Source organism: Lithobates pipiens, unplaced genomic scaffold, assembly GCF_037356315.1.
Source record: "Lithobates pipiens isolate NorthernLeopardFrog02 unplaced genomic scaffold, aLitPip1_a1.2 Scaffold_18, whole genome shotgun sequence".
NCBI classification, from domain to species: domain Eukaryota; kingdom Metazoa; phylum Chordata; class Amphibia; order Anura; family Ranidae; genus Lithobates; species Lithobates pipiens.
In genome coordinates, this window is record NW_027507758.1 from 364,297,650 (window position 1) to 364,319,066 (window position 21,417).

A 21,417-nucleotide genomic window follows, 5' to 3' on the forward strand; every position below is an offset into this window, starting at 1 on the left:
GGGAATATGTCATATCGGCTCAAAAAGGCTGTTTTTGTAATGCCAACAGAACTAAATTCAAGTCCCAAGGGTTCAGGGGTGACCTACCCGGGGGATTAGGCCATGTTACCCCCAGAAAAAACTACGAACCAAAGAATGTGAAGCAAGTGGTAGTTGAAACAATACCAATAAGGTTGAGACCTGGCCTCTGAAAGTACTCAAGGCCAGCTTAATTTCTGAAGTTGTGGAAGCAGTCAGAATAGGAGGGAATGCATAAATCAGTGAAAACTGATTCCACAGAAACACAAAGGTATCTGTTCCACATGCTAGCGGATCCTTTGTTCTTGACACAAAGTTGTCCATTTCTTTGTTGAACCTAGACACAAACAGATTTGGGATCCCCTATCTTTGGCATATTGACAGGAAGATATCAGGGTGAAGGAACCATTCTCCCTGGAACAACTGCTGGCGACTCAAGTATTCCGCCTGACAATGTTCTATTCCTAGAATGAAGGAGTACATTGTTTTCTGTCCAAGATAGTATATGATTCACCTCTCTCTGGGCCGCACAACTTCTTGTGTCCCCTTGGTAATTGATATAGGCCATGGCTGTGGCATTGTCAGATTGGATCCTGACAGGACAATTTTGTAAACTGAATGTTCAGGCCCTCAGGGCCAAGTGCTCTGTCCGAATTTCTAGAATGTTAATGGGCAAGGTAATTTCTGATTTGGACCACTTCTCTTGGACAGTTGCCTCTCCCAGGACTGCTCCCCAACCTAAAAAAGGTTGACATATGTTGTTACCACTTCCCAGGTAACGGTAGGAAGGATTTTCCCCTTTTCAGATTTTTGGTTATTAACCATAAACTGAGGCTCCAGTGCACATTTGGAGTCAGACACATTGGGAAATCTAGAGCATGAACCTTCTTGTTCCAAGCCGATAGGATACTGTTTTGCAGCAGTCTTGAATGAAACTGGAATGGCCTTGAATGAAGCCACCATCTTTCCCAACAACCTCATGCAAAGCTGAATAGAAGGATTCATCTTGCTTCGACCACCTGAATCAGTTCCTTTATGGAAAAAATAACCAGTGCTGGTGCCTAGTGTTTGCGCTCCACAACCACTGGAAACATCATATCCAGCGGTGTTTCCGGGCCTGGGACCATTCACATCATCTATCCCCCTGCCATATTTACAGCTGATGGCCTCCCCTCTCTGACGGCGACTAGCGGATGCTGAAATTATTACAATGCCCACCTATGAATCACTTTTGTGAGTGTATTTATTTTTTTAATTTTATTAAAATTTACCATTTTACTGCATTTAGAAGGCACCATTCCTCTTCCATTTTTCAGTTCCTTAATGGCACTGATCTTTGCCTGGGGCAAGAATACCCTTTTCTGGGTGTATCTAGGATCAGACCCAAGTATTCTAACCTCTTTCATGGTTTTAAGGAAGATTTCTCTAGGTTGAGAATCCAACCTAGGCATTCCAGGTAGTTGAGTGTGGTGATCATACTTTGGTCTAAGCGGGCTACCGACTGGTCTAATAAGAGCAGATCGTCTAGGTAAACTATTTTCGTTATACCTTGGGCCCTTAATCTGGCTAGAGGAGGGGCCGGAACCTTTATAAACGCTCAAAGTGCAGTAGCTAGACCGAAAAGCAGAGCTACAAACTGAAAATGAGGATTCTACCTTGAAAAGTATATATTACTGGTGAGCAGGGAAATAGGCACATGGAGGTATGCATCCTTGATGTTGATTGACGCCAGAAGTTCTCCTCCTTGTAGGATGGAGACAACTGATTGGATTGACTCCATTCAAAAAAAGAGTGGATGTTCAGGAACCGGTTTAGATTTTTGAGATCCAGAATGGGTTTGACATCTCCATTCAGTTTTGGCACAGTGAAAAAAGATTTGAACAAAACCCCAACCCCTGCTCTTTCATGGGGACCACCATGATCACTTTTTCCCAAAAGATGGTCCAATGCTTGAAGAAAGACTTATTTTTCTCTGGATCCTTAGGAATGTTTGATCTGAGAAAACAAGGAGAAGGGAACTCTTGGAACTCCAGTTTGTACCCTGGAGCTATTGAGAAAGTCCCCCATCTGTCTCGACACTCTTCCTGCCAGACCCTTGAGAACTGCAGATGTATTCCCCCTACTCGAGCGAGCGGGGGCACCTCCTCATAAGGAGGCTTTAGTATTTTGTAGGTTGCCTCCCCCAAGACTTCTTTTGTCCCTGGTGTTGACCCTGAGAATTATCTCTTGAACTTGATGGCGGAGGCCGTTGTAACTGCCTGAAGGCTGATGCCCCTGGCAATGCAGAAGGAGCATGTTAAATTGAAATACATTTACTCCTTTTCTTAAATGGCAAAGTGGTTCTTTTTCACTAGAAATTCTTTGGATGTATTACCCAAATCATCCCCAAACAGCCGTTTCACTGCAAAAAGGAAGACTAGCCAGGAGCTTCTTGCATGACGCTTAGTAAAAGGTGCAATGCCTGAAGGATAGAATCTCTCATAGCGACTATTGCAAACATAAAGCTGCTAGTAGCTTGCAAGATCTTGGGCCCGCTGAACAGGATAACCTTGAACACCTGTTTAAACTGGTCTCTCAAGGATTGACCAATTACTGTCAGCGCAGGCTGAAACACTAAACCTGCCACAGAAAAAGGTGTTTTTTAATAGGAATTCCAACTTTTTATCCATTGGATCCCTAAGCATTTGAGCATTGTCTGCCGGACAAGTCAAACTTTTATACACAGAGGATATAGCAGCGCCAATTGCTGATATCCCCACCTTTAGTGAATTTTTTCCTCCATAGGATAAAGTGTGAAAAACTTTTTAGGAGGAAAAAAGATTCCACTCAGATACAAAAAGATTTTTCAGCAATGAATCACAGGAAAGGCATGCACTGCTTGAGGAGGCTTTAGCGAACCCAAACACTCAGTTAAGGGTACATAAATGTGGAGCAGACCATTCGGTAAAAAATTTCACCATAAGTCTTACAGATTGTGAAGCTGATCCCCCCGCATCTGACCACTCAGAAGAGGAGTCATCAGCCTCACCATGGTCCCCTGAGGGAATTCATCTTCTCCCACCCCCAGTTCCTCAGTTTGAGGGTCCTGTGTAATGGAAGGCAACTTTTCGCATTTTGTTCCACACTGGGATGCGATTAAAGCCGCTAACCTTTTTTTACAATCCTATCATGGCTGAGGAAAAAGACCTCTTTAGTAATACAGACAGGGGCTGCAGTGTTGAAAACAGTTGCAAACATTTCATGGCCCCGATGCTCATTCTGACCAGCCACCCCCTCTCAGGGGAGGATGCCATTGTAGAGATGAGTAGGCTTTCCAGAGTTTGAGAGAGACCCTTTTAGCCCTTTTTGACCATAGCCCGATGCACAAATGCAAGGGTACTACACAAAGAAATCACATCCACTGCTTGAGCAATAGTCCAGCAACTGCTGCTGCTGCTATTAAAGCTCAGCCTGATTCTATTAGTAAATGTGCCAAGGGAATGCCTGTTTCACCAACCTCTTACATGCCATTTTTGCTCTTGTGTCCCTCCAACATCTGCAGCCTGCAAAAATTGAGCTTTTAAATATATTCCTGCGCTGGACGTTGCTGCACGTCAACACCACGCTAAGCCCCACCCCTTCCGTCACATTGCGCCACCCCAACCAAAAGAGGGTTTTCCCGTGCAAGCGCAGGCCTCCAATCTGACGGGATTGCCATGTGTGTGGGTAGTGGCGAGGAGGAGACCTGTGGCAACCCGCCGTGCAGGGGTGGTGAAAAAGAATAGTAGCTTTGTCCAAGTAGGGGGGGTGTTTAGTGGAAGAAAATCCCCCCAATCTTACTGGAGGTCTGAGCTGCTCGCCCGGAGGCAAGCCTGCTTCTGCTGACACAGAGTGATCTAGGTACATGCTCTATACAGCCCCCAGTGGTGACTCTTAGGCATGACAACGTTTACTTTTTTTAAAGAAGACATTTCATAAGAAAATTTCCAAATTCCTTAGAAACCTCCACTTACCTTTCCCACCGCAGGGATTTCTGTGGTAAAACCAACAGACCCAATCTTCACCCCTCATGGTGGGCTCCATTACAAAACCTTCAGGAACCGGGGACCCACACCCCTGGACCTGTAAAGCACCCCAAAGTAAAAACTTTATGGCTGAAAACACCAAAGCACTGGATCCTGGGTTCCAGCTCCCTAAAAAGAGAAGTGTTATGGGCTAAACCTTGTTTCTTCCACCCCAAGGCCCGGGTACCATTCAATTAGGCCTGAAAAGACACTTTGAATGGATCTGGCTGCATAGCTAGCCCCAGAAAGGATTGCTCCAGTGGAGCTCAGCAAAGCACATCTTTACTCGTGAACAACACCTTAGACACTGGCGCAAAAAACTGACTTACTCCCAGAAGTGGGAGGGGTTATATAGGGAGGAAACTTCCTGTTTAGGGTGTGCCAGTGTTCATCACCTGAAGGTGGCCTATAGCCCACATAGTAATTACTATGGCTCTGTGTCCCGTGATATACGATTAAGAAAACAAGTGTAACTGGAATGCAAAATCAAACACCATAAGTCCTCCACCAAAGTGATCTATGCTGATTCAATTCCCAAAAGAATGAGGCTCACCAAATCATGTTGCCATTCACTCTCGTGTCTGGCAAGTCTCGCTTTTTGTGCTCAAAAGCTGCCATACATTGCCAAACTCCATTCAAGTTACAATAGCAATCTCCAGATGTAGGAACAAAGGTCAATAGAGAGCCTCCAATACTGTAAAAATCTTTCAGGTAACTCGTTTTATTAAAAGAAATGCACTTACATCAAACTTACATCATGTTTGTGATTGTGAAACTAGTTTGATGTAAGTATGAATTACCATAGAAATGTATAACTCTATAATACTGTTGATTCTATTGTCAATCGAGAATTAGGATTCAGCCTATATTTCTGAACTCAAATTGAACTAGGCAAATTTGTAAAAGTTTGCTTATCTCTTCCCTGTAGAAAATAATAAGAAATGTAGAAATTTATTTATCTCTTATGAGTATGAGTCAGTGGTATTCAGGAGTCAGGACTACTTACTCAGCATTGGTGTGTCTTTCAAAGCATTTTCTATATCAGAATGTTAAATGTTGTCATTCTAACCTAGGACAATGTTGAGATGGACAGTTTCCAGATTGAGTGCAGGAAAGATGGAACGTGGAGTAACCAGGTCCCAAGATGCCAAAGTAAGAGACTGCAATTTCTGCATATACTCATGAATGTTTTTTACACCTGGTAAAACTGGACAGTTTGTGGGTAATTCTATGCAGCACAGAGCTGATATGATATCCTAGGTTATATAAAGTTATATAATCATATGTGCATTCTAATTAATTGTGTCATCCATAGCAAACAATTAGATCCATAGACACTTTTCTTTCTCTAGGATTAACATTTTACTTACCTTCTGTCCTGGCTGTATGGTCTGCTGACACCGTTTATTGGTGTTCTACATTTGTATACACCTATTTTTTATTTTTTACTCTGTGCCCTTTTTTCTTTTACTGTCTAAAGAAAAAAAATCCTTTAAAGTTGTTTTGCGTCTGTTCTTTGGTGGTGGGTTTTCTGCATGTATCCTGTTTGCATGAATTCTAATTTCCCTTTCCTCTTTTGTCTTTTTCTTTCTGCAATCTACAATTTCCCTCTTACTCCCCCTGTTCTTACAAAACTGCAGAGATGGATTTCAGGATGAGCTGAAGACGGGAATAAGAACAAGCTGCTGCTGGCCTATTATTATATGCTCCAGTGTCTCAGAACACTTTATACAGCTCTTATAGTAACAGCACAAGACAAACATGTGTGTATGTGTGACACAACAAGCTACCGGAGGTTTTTTCGAAAAGAGTGTGGCTCTGCGAAAAAAAATGGCCTGCTCCCGCTTCAATTTCAGCCTGTTGCTCTCATTATGTACTCACAGCACATTTGTCAGACGAAGCAATTATTATTACATAGCCTGGACAGCCTGTCTGCTGACTGACTGTCCTAATAAAGTGTCATTTGCCTATCCCCATCAGGATTTTTAGTATTTAAACAGCTTTCCTTCTGCTAAAAAGTGAAATATTTATATCCAAGCACCTTGACAGTAACCTTGTCTCTGGAAATACCAAATGTTAGTTTGAGACAATTTGAAGCACTTTTGGACAAACAATATTTAATAACATGCAGACAGTAATGGTGTGCAGTAAATGTGGATTATTTGCAGCATACTATTGCTCTTAGTACAAACTCTTTTTACGTTACAGTATTATAATTGTTAATATTATGGATTTTATTATATTTTACTCTATTTCTACAATATAAATACACACTCCACATGTTGCACATTGTTTGTATTTATCAATTGCTTTACATCTCGTGTTTAAATAAAATAATGCATATACAAGAGAAAAAGAATAGCCTGTGTGAAGTGCATCTTTTATCAATGATTAGTAAATGCTACGCATTGTAAACTACTATAACATTTATATTTATATACCACAATTATTAACATGTTATAAGAAGATGTCCTGTATTTGAAGCATGTTTCTGTTGAAAACAAAAATGTTATTCCTTCTCCTTTACATGGTAGGTACTAGTTAGATTACATGAACTGCTTGTCTCCAAATCAATTGCAGTTTTTATTTGTGGTAATCTACATGAAGTAACCCAGGTCTTAAAGTGAGTGTAAAGGTTTTTATTTTATTATTATTATTAAAATAATAAACATGCTATAATTACCTGCTCTGTGCAATGGTATTGCACAAAGCGGCCACAAAGCTCCTCTTCTGGGGTCCCCCACCGGTGATATCTTTGCTTCTCCACTTCTGTGTCTGCCCCCCATAGCAAGCTGCTTGGTATGGCTCACACCCAAGTCAGACTTTGTGCACCTATAGCAGGGATATGCAATTAGTGGACCTCCATCTGTTACAAAACTACAAGTCCCATCAGTCCTCTGCCTCTGGGTGTCATGCTTGTGGCTGTCAGAGTCTTTCTATGCCTCATGGGAGTTGTAGTTCTGCAACAGCTGGAGGTCCACTAATTGCATATCCCTGACCTATAGCCACACAGTGTGGCTCAGCCCCACCCCCCTTTCCCTCCTCACAGGATTTGATTGACAGCAGCACTAGCCAATGAATCCCTCTTCTGCCACTGTGTCCTGTGAGGAGAGGAACACAGACCAGCACCGCTGCAGATGGGCACAGCATACATACTCACCCACCCCAGAACTGAGTGATCACGTGACCACTGATCACTGAGTTATTGGTCTACTCTGAGCAGAGAGCAATGATCATCAGTCAAATGAGCAGATAGCAATGATCGTCAGTCAAAGCTCTTTACTCTGCCCCTCCAGTGCTCATTGAAGCTGCGGGCTGGGGGGGGGGGGGGTGGGAGAGACCACCTCAGGCTTTCAGTGGTGTGCTGAAAGGCTGAGCCAGCTGCTGATTGGCATCTGGGTGGATCCCGGTGTTATTGTTGGGATCCTTCCAGAGTGGCTCTATGATATCAACTAACAATGGGCTGCATTCCTGTGACCCAGAAGAGAAGTATGACCAAAAAAGCTTTAGTAATACTCCTATTTTGAATGTATGTAAACTATAACTTCACTCATTTGCTTTTGATCTCTAAATATTTCATGAAATGTGTTACCGGTATGTTATATCTTTTTTTTTAAAACGCAAAAAACAAAATAATTCAGTTGATCAAGTCAGAAATTCAGACCTGTCCTGTATCCTGTGCAAAAGGATTTAGGAGCTAAGTACCTTTTTGGTCCTGTATTTTTGGGGTTGTTAAATATTTGGAAATGTGCATGTATTTCAAAGATGTGCTGTTTTTTTTTTTTTCTTTTTCTTTTTTCTTTTTTTTTTTTGCCCTGACATACACTTTGAGGTTTATTTATATAATATTAGTTGTGTGAATGTCTGATGCAGTGTACAAACGGTCGGACGGAAAGTCAGACGGAAGCATTTCATCGGATATTCCGATCGTGTGTGGGCTTCATCTGACTTTTTTTTTTGAAAATTCTGAGGGACCTAGAAATAGAACATGTTTTAAATCTTTCCAATGGAATCAATTCCTATCGGGAAAACCGATCATCTGTATGCTGTTTCGAAGGACCAAAAAGGACGCAAAGGCTGCTATTGGCTACTAGCTATGGAACTTCCTTTTTCTAGTCCCTTCGTGCGTGCTGTACGTCACAGTGTTCTAGACGATTGGACTTTGGTGTGATCGTGTGTAGGCAAGACCGTTTCAGCAGAACTCCGTCAGAAAAACCACCAGAGTTTATTCTGATGGAAAAACCAGCCGCGCGTACGCGGTATAAAACATTCACTAAGCTGTTACAACTAATTTCTTGTTTTGCCTATTACTTTTATTTCCTATACTCATCAGTGTCATAATATGGTATTTTCCTGAAACAACTCAATCAGAAAAACGCCACATTGTAGCCACCAGATGAAGCTGGTAATCGGAGGAAATAAAATATGAGGCAAAATATGGGATTATTTTCTGAATGAAAGCACAGTTTGCACAGTTAATATTTTAAAATAGACCTCTTTAAGGGGCTGGTGAATGGATATAATATGTGCATGCTCTTTAAAAACCTCTTTTCAATGACCTATCTCAGTTTAAAACTGTGGTGTAGACAGAGTTGCTTACTGTGGTATGGAATGAGTTGCTTTCTGGCCATCTTAGTATTTAAACTGAATCTACAAAAGTAGGAGATTCAAACTGGGAATAAAGGGGACAGAATTCAAACTGAAGCTTGTTGAAATCAACTGGTTTCTAGAAATCGAAGAAAGCTCTCTGTTTTGGAATTCCTGCAGTGGGTTCCAATCAGCTCTTTTTTATGAGACTGACAGATTGGAGAGTGCTACTGGACACTACTTGCCCCTGGCAGGGGATTAACATATTCTGTTGAAGGTGGAGAAACCTTTTTATTTTGAATTGGTTTTGGGGCCAATCTCTGACAAGTAGAAGCATTCAAAGGAGAAAATGTAAGAGATAGGTATAGGCACTTCACAGTCCTGAAATTAAACAAAAGGGCTACAAAGGCCATTGGAAACTCATTCTGCGCCTACTACCCTTCATCCAAAATAAACATAGGATTTATGAGTACAAAGAGCGTCTCTTACAAAAATAATGGTATTAATTAAAACTTGGTAAAGCATATATTGAAAGAACCATTTTAAGTAAAATTTTCAGCCTTAAGGGAGGGCAAATGTAATCAAAGCGTTTTCAATGAGCATATGTCACTTACTATATAATTCATTATATGTGCACCTAATTAATGCACAGTTCATGACATACAAGAAGCCTTTCAGGTATTCAGATTTGAGGCTGATTTACTAAAGCATTTGTAAATGTTAGCACTATAAATTGTGTGAAAATTCAATACATTTATCCAATCATGTGCAGAATAAATAAGTAGACAGGGATTTTGTTTTCATATGATTGGATATTTAAAGTGAATCTTCACACATTTATGAGGCTGATTCAGACCCTTTCACACTGGGGCATTTTTCAGGTGATTCATCGTTAAAAAAAGCACCTGTAAAGCGCCTTATCTGCAATCCCAATATGAAAGCCTGAGTGCTTTCACACTGAGGCGCTGCACTGGCAGGGCATCAAAAAAAGTCCTGCAAGGAGCTTCTTTGCAGCACTACAAAGAAGCTCCTTGCAGGACTTTTTTTGATGCCCTGCCAGCGCAGCACCTCAGTGTGAAAACACTCGGGCTTTCACATTGGGATTGCAGATGAGGTTTCTTTCAGGCACTTTACATGTGCTTTTTTTTAACGCTAAAGCACCTGAAAAATGCCCCAGTGTGAAAAGGCTCTCAGTGTGAAAACACTCGGGCTTTCACATTGGGATTGCAGATGAGACTTCTATCAGGCGCTTTACAGGTGCTTTTTTTAATGCTAAAGTGCCTGAAAAATGCTCCCAGTGTGAAAGGGGTCTTACTAGAAGAGTTGAGAAGTTTCACTCAAAAAAATGTGTGGATATCAACTTCATGTACCCAAGCATGTGAAAAGAAAATTCATGTTCACTTTGATTGCCAAATCATGTGCAAATCCTGTTGTACCGGGCCCAGGCCTCATAAACTCTGCAGCGGGGCCTGGTTAGCTTTACAGTTCATTTCTAGCTAAAAAAAATGGAATGGGACTTTATAACCCACAGCCCCACACCCATTTGATTGCCAGCAAATATAGTCATTTCTGGGCCCCCTCAGGTCAACAGAGAGGCCCAGCAGGTGAGAGCAGAGGAGGGACTTTTTCTCCTTTTTTGGGCACAGGCATTTACTGGCAGGAGAAAAGTGCCCATTTTTTTACTGGCTGACAGTAAAAATACTGACGGCCGGCAACACTAACCAGGGCCAAAATACTGAAGGTGTGCCAGCCCAGCAAACATTTTTTTGCTTCTAATACCACTCCAGTTGAAGATTATTTCAATTTTTGTATTCTTTTTACCTGATTGATTTCAAATAAACAACGTTAACTTACCCGACGAGAGTTTTAATAAATTAGCCTTTTTAAATTTCTGCTCCGGAGTAATTTGTAAACATATCTCATCTTCAATCAGCTTGGGTTTGTCATTCGTACAAAGGTTATGAGATATCCTTTGTGCGATTAAAAAAATGCATGTCCTCTGCAGAGCTAAATAATCCACAGGGCACCGTAGACAAGAGTCTAGGGCCCAATTGGTGTCTAGGCAGACAGCTACAAACCTCATGATCCTTCAGTAAACCAGAGGGATTATATAATTGATCAAAGCTGTGCACCTTCACAAGGGGGGCCTTTTCATTAAAGTGATACAAAAGTCTCAGTTTTTTTGCTTAAAAATATCAAACATGTTAGCCCTTTGTCGGATAATCCGATCGTTTGTGGGCTCCATCGGACTGTTTCCATCGGAATATCCGACGGACCAAGTTTTCCAGCTTGGATATAAAATTTTCCGACAACATGATCCGATCGGACTTTGTCCGATCATGTGTAGAGAATTCCGATCGGACAAAGTGCCACGCATGCTCAGATCAAATTCCTACACCAAAGCTATTGGCTACCTGGTGAACGTAGTCCCGTCATAACAAAATAACGTCATCACGTTCTGAACGATCGGATTTTCCGAACAACTTTGTCCGACCGTGTGTATGCGTCGGACAAAATCCGTCAGAAAAAATCTGACGGATTTGGTTGTCGGAATGTCCAACCGTGTGTACAAGGGCTAATACTTACCTCCTCTGTGCAGTGGTTTTGCACAGAGCAGCCCAGATCCTCCTCTTCTTGGGTCCCCGACCAGCGCTCCTTGGCCCTCACTCCTGATGAGTGCCCCCACAGCAAGCAGCTTGCTATGGGGGCACCCGAGCCAAGCCGCACCATTTAGACATGGAGCCCCGGGTAGGCCCTGCCACTTCTCTCTCCTCATTGGCCCACTGACTTTAATTTACAATAGTGGGAGCCAATGGCACTGTGCTGCTGTCTCAATGAGGAGAGTGCCGGGCACCCGAGTCACTCCTGCAACATCGCTGGATAGAGATTGGGGGGTAAGTATTAGGAGGGCTGCTGCACACAGAAGGTTTTTTAGCTGAATGCATAGAATGCATTAAGAAAAAAAAAAGTTCTGCTTTTACAATAATTTTAACATTGTGTGGGTCATGCAAATGGGGCAGCTTCTCTGCCTTCTGTGATTTCAAACCTTATCAGGCAGTTTAAGGAATTGAGGGCCACAGCTGCTACTATTTCTAGGGCTCCTATCCTGCCTTATTCTGTATCTGTTTCTGATAAAGCTATTAGGTCCTTTATACTTAGGCCCAACATTTTTCATCGCCAGATAAGAATTTTAAGATTTTACATAAATATAAAGAATATATTTTATTAAACTTATAGCACATAGGCTTATAAAAGAGCAGATAAAGACCAAATGGTCCGTCTAGTTTTCCCTATTATTTGATTTATTGATAATGCTCAATCAATATGAATTAACCTGATTTTGCACAAGATTAATTAATAAAGGAGAGAGAAGTGTTTCTTGCTTGCAGGAATAACTTTGTTTTATGGAAGTGATAAAGTGACAGAAATTGGTCTGTCAGTAAATATAACATTGCTGTTGAAACAGTGATTCATTTGCTACTGGTTATTCCATTCTATTCGAAAGGTTAATTATTGTATCAGCTATGACTTTAATGAGCTGAAATAGTGTCCCATTTAAAATGTTCCAATGGACTGGCCAGGTAAGAAGTGTTACACAAGGAATCATATCTAATATTTTTTAATTTGACTTTTACCCCAGGGGGAAGATTTACTATAACTGGAGCACGCAGAATCTGGTGTGTCTGTGCATGGTAGTCAATCAGCTTCTAACGTCAGCTTGTTCAATTAAGCTTTGACAATAAAACCTGGAATATGATTGATTACTATGCACAGCTGCACCAGATTCTGTGTGCACCAGTTTTAGTAAATCTCCATAGCAGCAATGGAATGACATAATTTTGCCCCTGTATAAATCATTAAGCCCTCGTTCACATTAGAGCAATTTGTCATGAGGTTTGAGCTGGCAAGTCGCACCCTTTTGCCAACAATGGCACCATTCCAATTAGTGTGATGCCGCACTGAATTGCAGTAGTTTCTGCACTACTTTTGCTGATTTCAGGTGCAAATTCAATAGACATCTGTGCATGAAACTGCACTGATGCCTTTCAAATAGCCCCTGAAATCCCTGACCTGCTACTTTGAAATCAGGCTACTTCAAGTGAAGTAGCCTGATTTTAAAGTAGCATCAATGTGAACCAGGACTCAGAAGTCCTCAGCTAGAATATGCAGTTCAGTTTTGGGCACCAGTTCACGAAAAGGATATTGGGGAACTGGAGAACTTATAAGAGGCACGGAGGAGTTTAGCTAGAACTAGTTCTGGCCAGCTCAGTAAATAAGAGCTGGATGCATTCCTAAATGTACATAATATAATTAAATACAATTTTTTTGTTTTTTTTCCCCACTGGAGCAAATTGGATAATGAATAAGTGTGTGTGTGTGTGTGTGGGGGGGGGGGGGGGGGGGGGTCCTTCATCTGGATCAATTGCAGGTACTGTATAGTGTATGTGCAGGATTTCTGTTTTTTTTTAATTGGTTGAGTTAGATAGACTAGTGTCTTTTTTCAAACTGACTAATTATGTGACCTAACATCAGGATTGGTTCACTTTTCTAGTTGTTGACTGCAAGTTGCCAAAAGAACTTGAAAATGGATTTACGACCTTCTCTACATCAGAAAATACTACCACATACCAATCAAGTATTACATATTCCTGCAGAGAACCATACTACACAATGACCCCAAACATTACTGGTGAGAGACTATAATGAAACTATACTTTCCTATTTTTTAAGTGTATTTGTGAAATATAAGTTGTAACATACCTGGTGGTGGAGCCTGATGTGTGTCGGTAGGCTTCTCTTATACCTCTGGATCAGGAGAGTGGGCACGAGTGCCTGACTGGTCTTCTATTGCAGGATGCTGAAGAGCAGTGCATGTGTTGCTGAAGAGCAGGCTGTGCATTGCTGCGTTGCTGAAGAGCAGACTGTGCTGGCAGGAAGACCAGAACAGGAGATAGGCACAGGTCAGCAGGTTCAGATGCAGGTAAGCAAGGTCAGGCAGTCCGCAAAGGCAACTGAGAGACAGCAACTGGCAAAATCAAGTACAAAAGGTAGTTCAAGTCAGGCCATGGTCGGTAACAGCAGACAGATGGGTGGGTTACCAGAGGGAGCAGGCAGTACAGGCAGCGTTCAGGCAGAGTCAGGAGCAGATCAAATCAAGGAGTCAACACAGGAACAGATTGTGGATAATTAGGAAATGTAATAGACCAAACTGCAAGGACCCAAGGCCATAGTGCAGCCTAAATAGCCCCCCTGGTGTTGTGCGCACTCGTTGATCTGCATCCGTTTGTGCATGCACACCTGCAAATTGGCCATGGACCAATCTTATGTGCACAGGAATACGCCTTTGCTGACACAAGTGGTATAGGGAAAATACACAAATGTAATTAGCATTGATACACAGTTACATGTACATAAAAGTATAATATGCAATAAAGATTGTATTCAAGAGCATACTGAAAATAGGGGATCATAAACAATGAAATTAGGATGTTCCAGACTTGCAGAAAAGGAATATGCAATCCATTTGTGGGAGCTGGTCATATAACCAAAATGTCATCCAAAATTGGGAGTCAATGTGGAAGGTGAAATTAGTGGGCCAGGGGTGGGGGGACTGGTGGTGTTTAGGGGTTCGATCTGCTCATTACTACTGCCTATATATGCAGTACAATCTGGTTCAGTCTTGGGGAAAACTCTTCTGTGATATTTGGCCATATACAAGTATGTTATTTATTACAAATTATAGTATTGATGGTATTATTACATTTTATCTAAATAAAAATCCCAGAACGAAATAAACAGTATCATGCTTATGGAGGAGATGCAAGCCAAATCCCTAGATAAATATGCAAAATTTTCCTATATCTGGAGTATTTGGAGGCATTATTCTACCTCAGATAAACTGAAACATAGACTCTCCATAGCGACCACCCCTTAATCGGATAGCCCACCCCCAAAATGGGGTCCTTGTACCATGATCTGACAACATCTAGTTGGTCTGAGGCCCGCCACCTCCCTCCCCTGCCTACCCTTTCCCCCTCACCCTAGTTCTCTCTTTCTTCTCCCAAACTACCCTCCCTCTATATCTCTCTCACTTTAATTTACTTCTAACCTATTCCCCCGTGACTATATCTAGCCACACCCTGAAACTGTAAGCACTCTAGTCCTAATTGATACTGTATTTAAATCGGTCCTGAGACCTGGTATATACCAGCACTTTTGTACAGATAAATCTCTTAAGTTTTGCTTAGATACATCGGTCTCCCTGGTTGCGGAGCACAGCAGGCTCCCATTGGGGTGCCTGGACCACGAGATCATAGTATTACCTTTGCTTGTACAATGTATACAACCCTACCTCAATGACTTTCACTCAGGATATATGTATAAAAGACATTAAATGTACTACTTACTGAATGACTTGTAAATGTTATACCGGATAGCCCGTTGTTGGGTACCTGGTCTTTTATCTGTTCCTTTTTGTTTTCTTTTTCTTGTTTATAAATGTTTTGGAAACAATAAAAACATATTGAACCTAAATAAAAATCCCAGTTATTTATGTTTCATTTATTGCAGCTGTTTATTTCTGTAAAGAAAATGGAGAGTGGATAAACTCAGAAATTGGTACCAAGCTTCCTGTATGCGAGCCAGGTAATTACTAAATACATAATGTGCTGTAAAAGGTATCTAATCATCATAAACCCATTTTATATTGGCTATGGACAATGAATCTTTGGTGCAAAACAAAGCAGACTTTATGTAGACAAAACAAATTAAAAGCATTGTACAGATTTTCTTTGTAGCCTAGGATGTTAAATTGTTCAAGCATACTATTATATGCAATTCCTACATAGCTATTTTTTTTTTCATGTATTATTATTGGCACACACATTTTTTATGCTTTAAAATCTCTTTAGGTATACTCCAGTAAAATACATACAGGCAGAGATTGAGGCACTGTGATCCACACCTTGGCAGTGTGTGTGCGGAAAGACACAGGGGAAATATAGGGTGTCTTATCAGTTGTATCCCAAGGAGAACAGTCAACTAGGACTTTTTGCATGTATCATAGACATCACATGGTCACCATATCAAGCCAAAAACAGCTAGTCTTGTCTCTAAGGGCACTATTACATTATGCCAAATTAAACATGTAGCATTTTTCTTGTTTTTCTTTTTGACACTGGTATATACTGTACATATATTTGCTTACATGTGGGTTAATTGTATTTATTACAGGTACTTATATAGTGCTATCAATTTACAAATATATATTGTACATTTACATCATTCCCTGCCCTCAAGGAGCTTACAATCGAAGGTCCTTAACTCACATTCATACCCTAGGGCCAATTTAGACAGGAGCCAATTACCTACCAGCATGTCTTTGGAATGTGGGAGGAAACCAGAGTAAAACAGATGAAAAACGCACTGTTTGTCAGTTTACATGTTTTCCATTTGATTCATTTTTTTTAATGGAAGAAAAATAAAGCTTGGATCCATTTAAAAAACAGATGTTGACGGATGCAGATGTTTATAAATAATCATCCGTTTACATCGGTTGCCCATAGAGATGCATTGATGTGAGTTTTTCATCTAGGGATGAGCCGAACACCCCCCCGGTTCGGTTCGCACCAGAACTTTCGAACGGACCCCAAATTCGAACGAACGTTAGAACCCCATTGAAGTCTATGGGACTCGAACGTTCGAAATGAAAAGTGCTAATTTTAACGGCTAATATGCAAGATACTGTCCTAAAAAGGGTTTGGGGACCTGACTCCTGCCCCAGGGGACATGGGTCAATGCAAAAAAGTTTTCAAAAAGGCCGTTTTGGCGGGAGCACTGATTTTAATGACGATTAAAGTGAAAAAAAAAGTGAAATATTCCTTTAAATATCGTGCCTGGGGGGTGTCTGCAGTATGCCTGTGAAGTGCCACGTCTTTCCCGTGTTTAGAACAGTCCCTGCACAAAATGACATTAAACGGAAATAACACCATTTAAAACTGCTTGCGGTTTTAATGTTATATCTGGTTCCTGCAATATGGTTGAAAATCATTGAGAAAAATGGCATGGGTAGCCCTCCCTGCCCATTACCAGCCTATTTGGGTCTTGTACGCATATTAAGGGGAACCCTGTACCCATATTAAAAAAAGGAAATGCGTGTGGCCCCCAGGCCCTATATACTCAGAACAGCAGTATACAGGCGGTGCAAACAAGACAGGGACTGTGTAGGTTTGTTGTGTTAAGTTGAATCTGTTTGTAATTTTCAACTGGTACATTTTTAAAGTGTAGCTCCAGTCCAAAAAACTATTTTTAAGCTTTTTGGAAAACATAGGGAAGGGTTATCACCCCTGTATAATTTGTTTTGTCGTCCATCTTTTTTCATCTCACTTGCTGTTGTCTCCTTCCGTTTGCAAGTAGGAGATGTTTGTAAGTTGGATGTTTGAAAGTAGGGGCCTGCCCTATATGCTCTGCAGAAATGGCGGAACAGGGTGTTGGTTTTGCCACAACATTGTAAGCCCTCAAAGTGACTCTTGGTGGGCGCTGGAGCGCCCTGCTGTGAACGATTATATCAAGAATTGTAATTACGTGCCATTGTTGAACAGTGGTAGAAAAATTGACCTTTGGTGGTTGTGGTCCTCACCGTTACTCTGGGTGGGCACAAGAAGGGGCCCTCCTGTGAAATATTATATCAAGAATTGTAATTACATGTCCCTGTTAAACAGGGGCAGAAAAATTTGGCCTTAGGCACTGCTGCTGGTGCCACCACACTGCAACCTCTTCCATATACTCTAGTTTTATTGCAGGAATTAGCCCTGCTGCAAAGCATTGCATCAAAAATTGTACTTAAACGCCCCTGTTAAACAGGGGCAGAAAAATTGGGCCTTAGGCACTGGTGCTGGTGCCACCACACTGCAACCTCTGCCATATAATTACAAAATGACATTTGTTCTGCCTATGAAGCAATAAAATATTAATTTAAGTGGGAGTTTAATGTAGTGGTACTGGAGAAAAGAAAGAAGAATGCAATATGAAAATAATTAGAATGCATAATTTGCTGGATCCATTGGGCTCCCAAAATGTTTTCTCTACCTCTTCATTATTTGACTTAAATACCCACTATCTTTTTCTATTAGGCCTTTTCCCCCTTACTGTGTGAAGCCAGATATACCCACGTAAATCCCCAAACTAGATCCCACATCCCCACTGTTAGGAGTACCACCGACCCAGGGGACCACCAGTCTCCTCCAATCCTCTCTGCTGACGTCCACCTTTTTTTTACCATAGCCCATCCAATAGGAAGTGGCTACAACAGGCAGGGGTGTGGATTTTATCTCTGAGAGGGGCTTTAAATGAAAAGTATAACATACAGTGGCAGTGCGTCCGTAAAGGGCGCAGGAGCGCTGCCCCCTCTCTTCTGTCACCGCTCTATCACCATAGATAGATTCATGCCTTGCATGAATCTATTTATAGTCCCCGCTGACACCCCCTATTCAGGTGTCTGGCCCCTTTTCTGGCGCTGGGCACCTGAATTATAGTGATGGGTTTTTTTTTTGGAAGCACCTGATTAGAGCCGTAGACTCTAATAGGCACCCAAAAAGGTGAACAGCGGGTGCAATGCTGTGCGTTTGCTGCTCACTCAATTGTTTGTTAGCAAAGCGAAGGAATTCACTTTGCTAACACTGAACCACCTCTCAGCCAATCAGGTGCTCGGGTCTGTTATCTGTCACCTGATTGGCTGAAACATCAGACGCTGTGATTGGACGCCTGATAGAGAGGACGGAAGAAGACATCAAGGAGCACGCAGGACACTGCCACTGACCCGCTGCGAGACAGGCAAGTGCCGGGGTGATACACACTGCCAGCATTTGATGGGGCACAGTTGCAGCGGCAAATGATGGGCACACTGGCAGCATTTGATGGGGCACAGGAGCGGCAATTGATGGGTACACTGGCAGAAATTGATGGGCATACTGGCAGCAATTGATAGGTATGGTAGTTGGCACAATGGCTGCTCTTGATGGGCACAGTGGCTGCCTTTGATGGGCACAGTGGCTGCTTTTCATGGGCATAATGGCAGCATTTGATGGGCACAGTGGCTTGCGTTTGATGGCACAGTGGCTGCATTTGATGGGCACAGTGGCGGCGTTTGATGGGCACAGTGGTTGCATTTGATGGGCACAGTGGCTGTGCTTGATGAGCACAGTGGCTGCGTTTGATAGACACAGTGGTTGCATTTGATGGGCACGGTGGTGGCAATTGATGGGCACAGTGGCTGTGGTTGATGGGCACAGTGGTTGCATTTGATGGGCACAGTAGCTGAACTTGCTGGGCACAGGGGCTACGCTTGATGGGCACAGTGGCTGCGTTTGATAGACACAGTGGTTGGGCTTGATGGGCACAGTGGCTTAGTTTGATGGCACAATGGCCGCAATTGATTTTCTTTTTTCAGTTTGTTTGCGCCTCCCCAAAAATTTTGAGCACCAGCCGCTAGTGGCACCAGTAGCTGCGTTTAATGAGCACAGTACTTGCGTTTGATGGGCACAGTGGCTGCGCTTGATAGGCACAGTGGCTGCGCTTGATGGGCGCAGTGGCTGCGCATAAAGATCAAGTAGGCTTTGTCCATTTAAGGGGTACATGAGACAGCATTTGCAGAGCGATCCAATTGATTGATATTGCAAAATCCTACTCTAACTCAGCACGCACTATCTCCTAACACTACTGACTGCAAGCTCTATTATAAAAGATAGATCACTAGCTATATAGGTGAGGTGAATATAGCGGTGTATACTGCGGTCAGGGCACACAGACAATAACCACTACACAACAGCAAGATAGAAAATCGGCCGAAAACGATCGGTGTGTACTGTGTTGAAGGTACACAGAACACCCACTGCTTCAGATGCCAACACACTACACGAGGCCGCCGCGATGGCGGCCTTATATAGTGTGGGGCGTGCACTACACAGCCTGAGCTATGATTGGCCACAGGCATCCTGCCTGTGGCCAATCATGGCTCTCCTCGCTGCTGGCGCTGCGATTGGCCAAGCATGCGGGGTCACAGTGCATGCTTGGCCAATCATGAGCCAGCAATGCACTGCGCCATCGCACACGAATTTGACGCGAACGGACCAAAATGTTCGGATTTCGCCGAACGGACGAACAGCCAATGTTCGAGTCGAACGTACGTTCGACTCGAACACGAAGCTCATCCCTATTTTCATCCGTCAACAGATAACTGAAATACGGGCAAACGGTCCGCATATGTGAAAGGGGCCCAAAGATGGCCAGAGTACAGCTGTCAGCATTTACCTTTAATCAATTTAGAGCAGCTTCACTAGATAAAGATGACTGCCAAGTGGTTACTAGAAATGACCACTCTTGAATTTTGACCCTTGCTCTATCAAATAATTCTATTTGTTTTGTGTGTTTATAATTGATATAGGAATTTCAGTAGAAAATTGTTCAGTCACAGGTTAACATAAATGACATGAATACACTCCTTGCAACAGAAAGAAAATAAGTTTAAAGCATTTTTTTAAACCCTAACAATGAACTTTGCTTACTTGTTCCCTTTGGTCTGTTAAATACACAGTTGAAAATGTTTTGCCATATCTGTTTGATAAGTGCTAAAAAATACTTATTGACCCTGCCGGAAATCTTCCTGTACTGCTACACTTATATCAGTTATATCCCAGCTATCTATATGGACTAAAAATTATGGGGAGGTGCTCTGTAGTCCTGACTTAGGCTGACAGTACTGCTCCTCCATAGTAACAGTAAAATGTGGAAGCTCTGTCATTCTAGGACAGGAAGTGTGTTTCTTTCTGGATTATCAGGTGAAAATAAAGAGAAAAAGACTGAAAAAAATAAAACTTAAGATATCAATGTTGCATTTTTGCTTGCAGTATATTGTTTTTGTTTTTTTTCTCTAAAAAAAATCCTTCACAATGTAACTGCTACTTTGATTCAATGAATTAGAACATTTCGAGTACTTTAGGAGTCTATGACTAAACTTTGCCTGTAGATTCCACTGAACAAATAGTATCAACGATGCCAGAAGCTGTTTTTCTCTCAATTACTTCAGCAGCATGTTAGTGGCTGGTGCTAATAAACCATTAATGCACAATGTCTAGCAGCTTCTGACACAATATTGTCCCCTGAGATATCCAAGCCTTTCTACTCCAGACAAATGAGAGACCATATTTTCCAGATATTTTTGGTGTCTATGGAAACCTTACTGTCGAAGAGATTTTCGGGCCAAGAATGTTGGAACATATTTGTGGCTGAGATGTGTATGGTCTGGCATTTAATGTGTGGTTACAGCTTGCTACACGGTGCTCACATGATTTATGAAAGACGATTTAGCGTGTTGTGTCTGTTGTATCATTTTCTTATTACAATTGTCTTTTTTTCGGATCATTTCTTCTGGTGACAATGGAGCATAAAAAGTACAGTCAAAGAAGATCATCCATGCATGACTCAGGGTTTGGGTTCTGACAGGGATTTTGAAGAATGTCGTTTGTAAACACATGCTGCTATTGTCTTTTTACTGACAATCATATCCTTAGAAATCAGAGCTTTTGCTGGGATGGACCACTGAATTCACTGGCAGGTATTGAAGGTCTTAGGTGTGCAATGATGTATTATGCCCATGATACATCATTGTTGGTAGATTATGCCAGGACAAACATGTCAAGATCAAGAAAATACCTATTAAAATAAAATCACAGAAGTCTAAAGGATGCTTTAAAAGCCAAGAAAAATATTATTC

At 41.9% G+C, this 21,417-nt stretch overlaps 1 protein-coding gene across 3 annotated transcripts in view; it reads left to right on the forward strand.

Moving 5' to 3' along the window:
- MASP1 (MBL associated serine protease 1) overlaps positions 1–21,417 on the forward strand; it is a 145,163-nt gene that overhangs the window by 77,926 nt on the left and 45,820 nt on the right. For 2 of the 3 annotated variants that reach the window (XM_077487570.1, XM_077487571.1), the window contains exons 8-10: positions 5,135–5,213; positions 13,201–13,338; positions 15,219–15,293. In XM_077487570.1, coding sequence (XP_077343696.1) covers positions 5,135–5,213; positions 13,201–13,338; positions 15,219–15,293 — 292 coding nt within the window. Of the gene's footprint in view, positions 1–5,134; positions 5,214–5,701; positions 6,309–13,200; positions 13,339–15,218; positions 15,294–21,417 lie in introns of those variants that run through there. The other variant, XM_077487572.1, reaches the window with a different exon arrangement.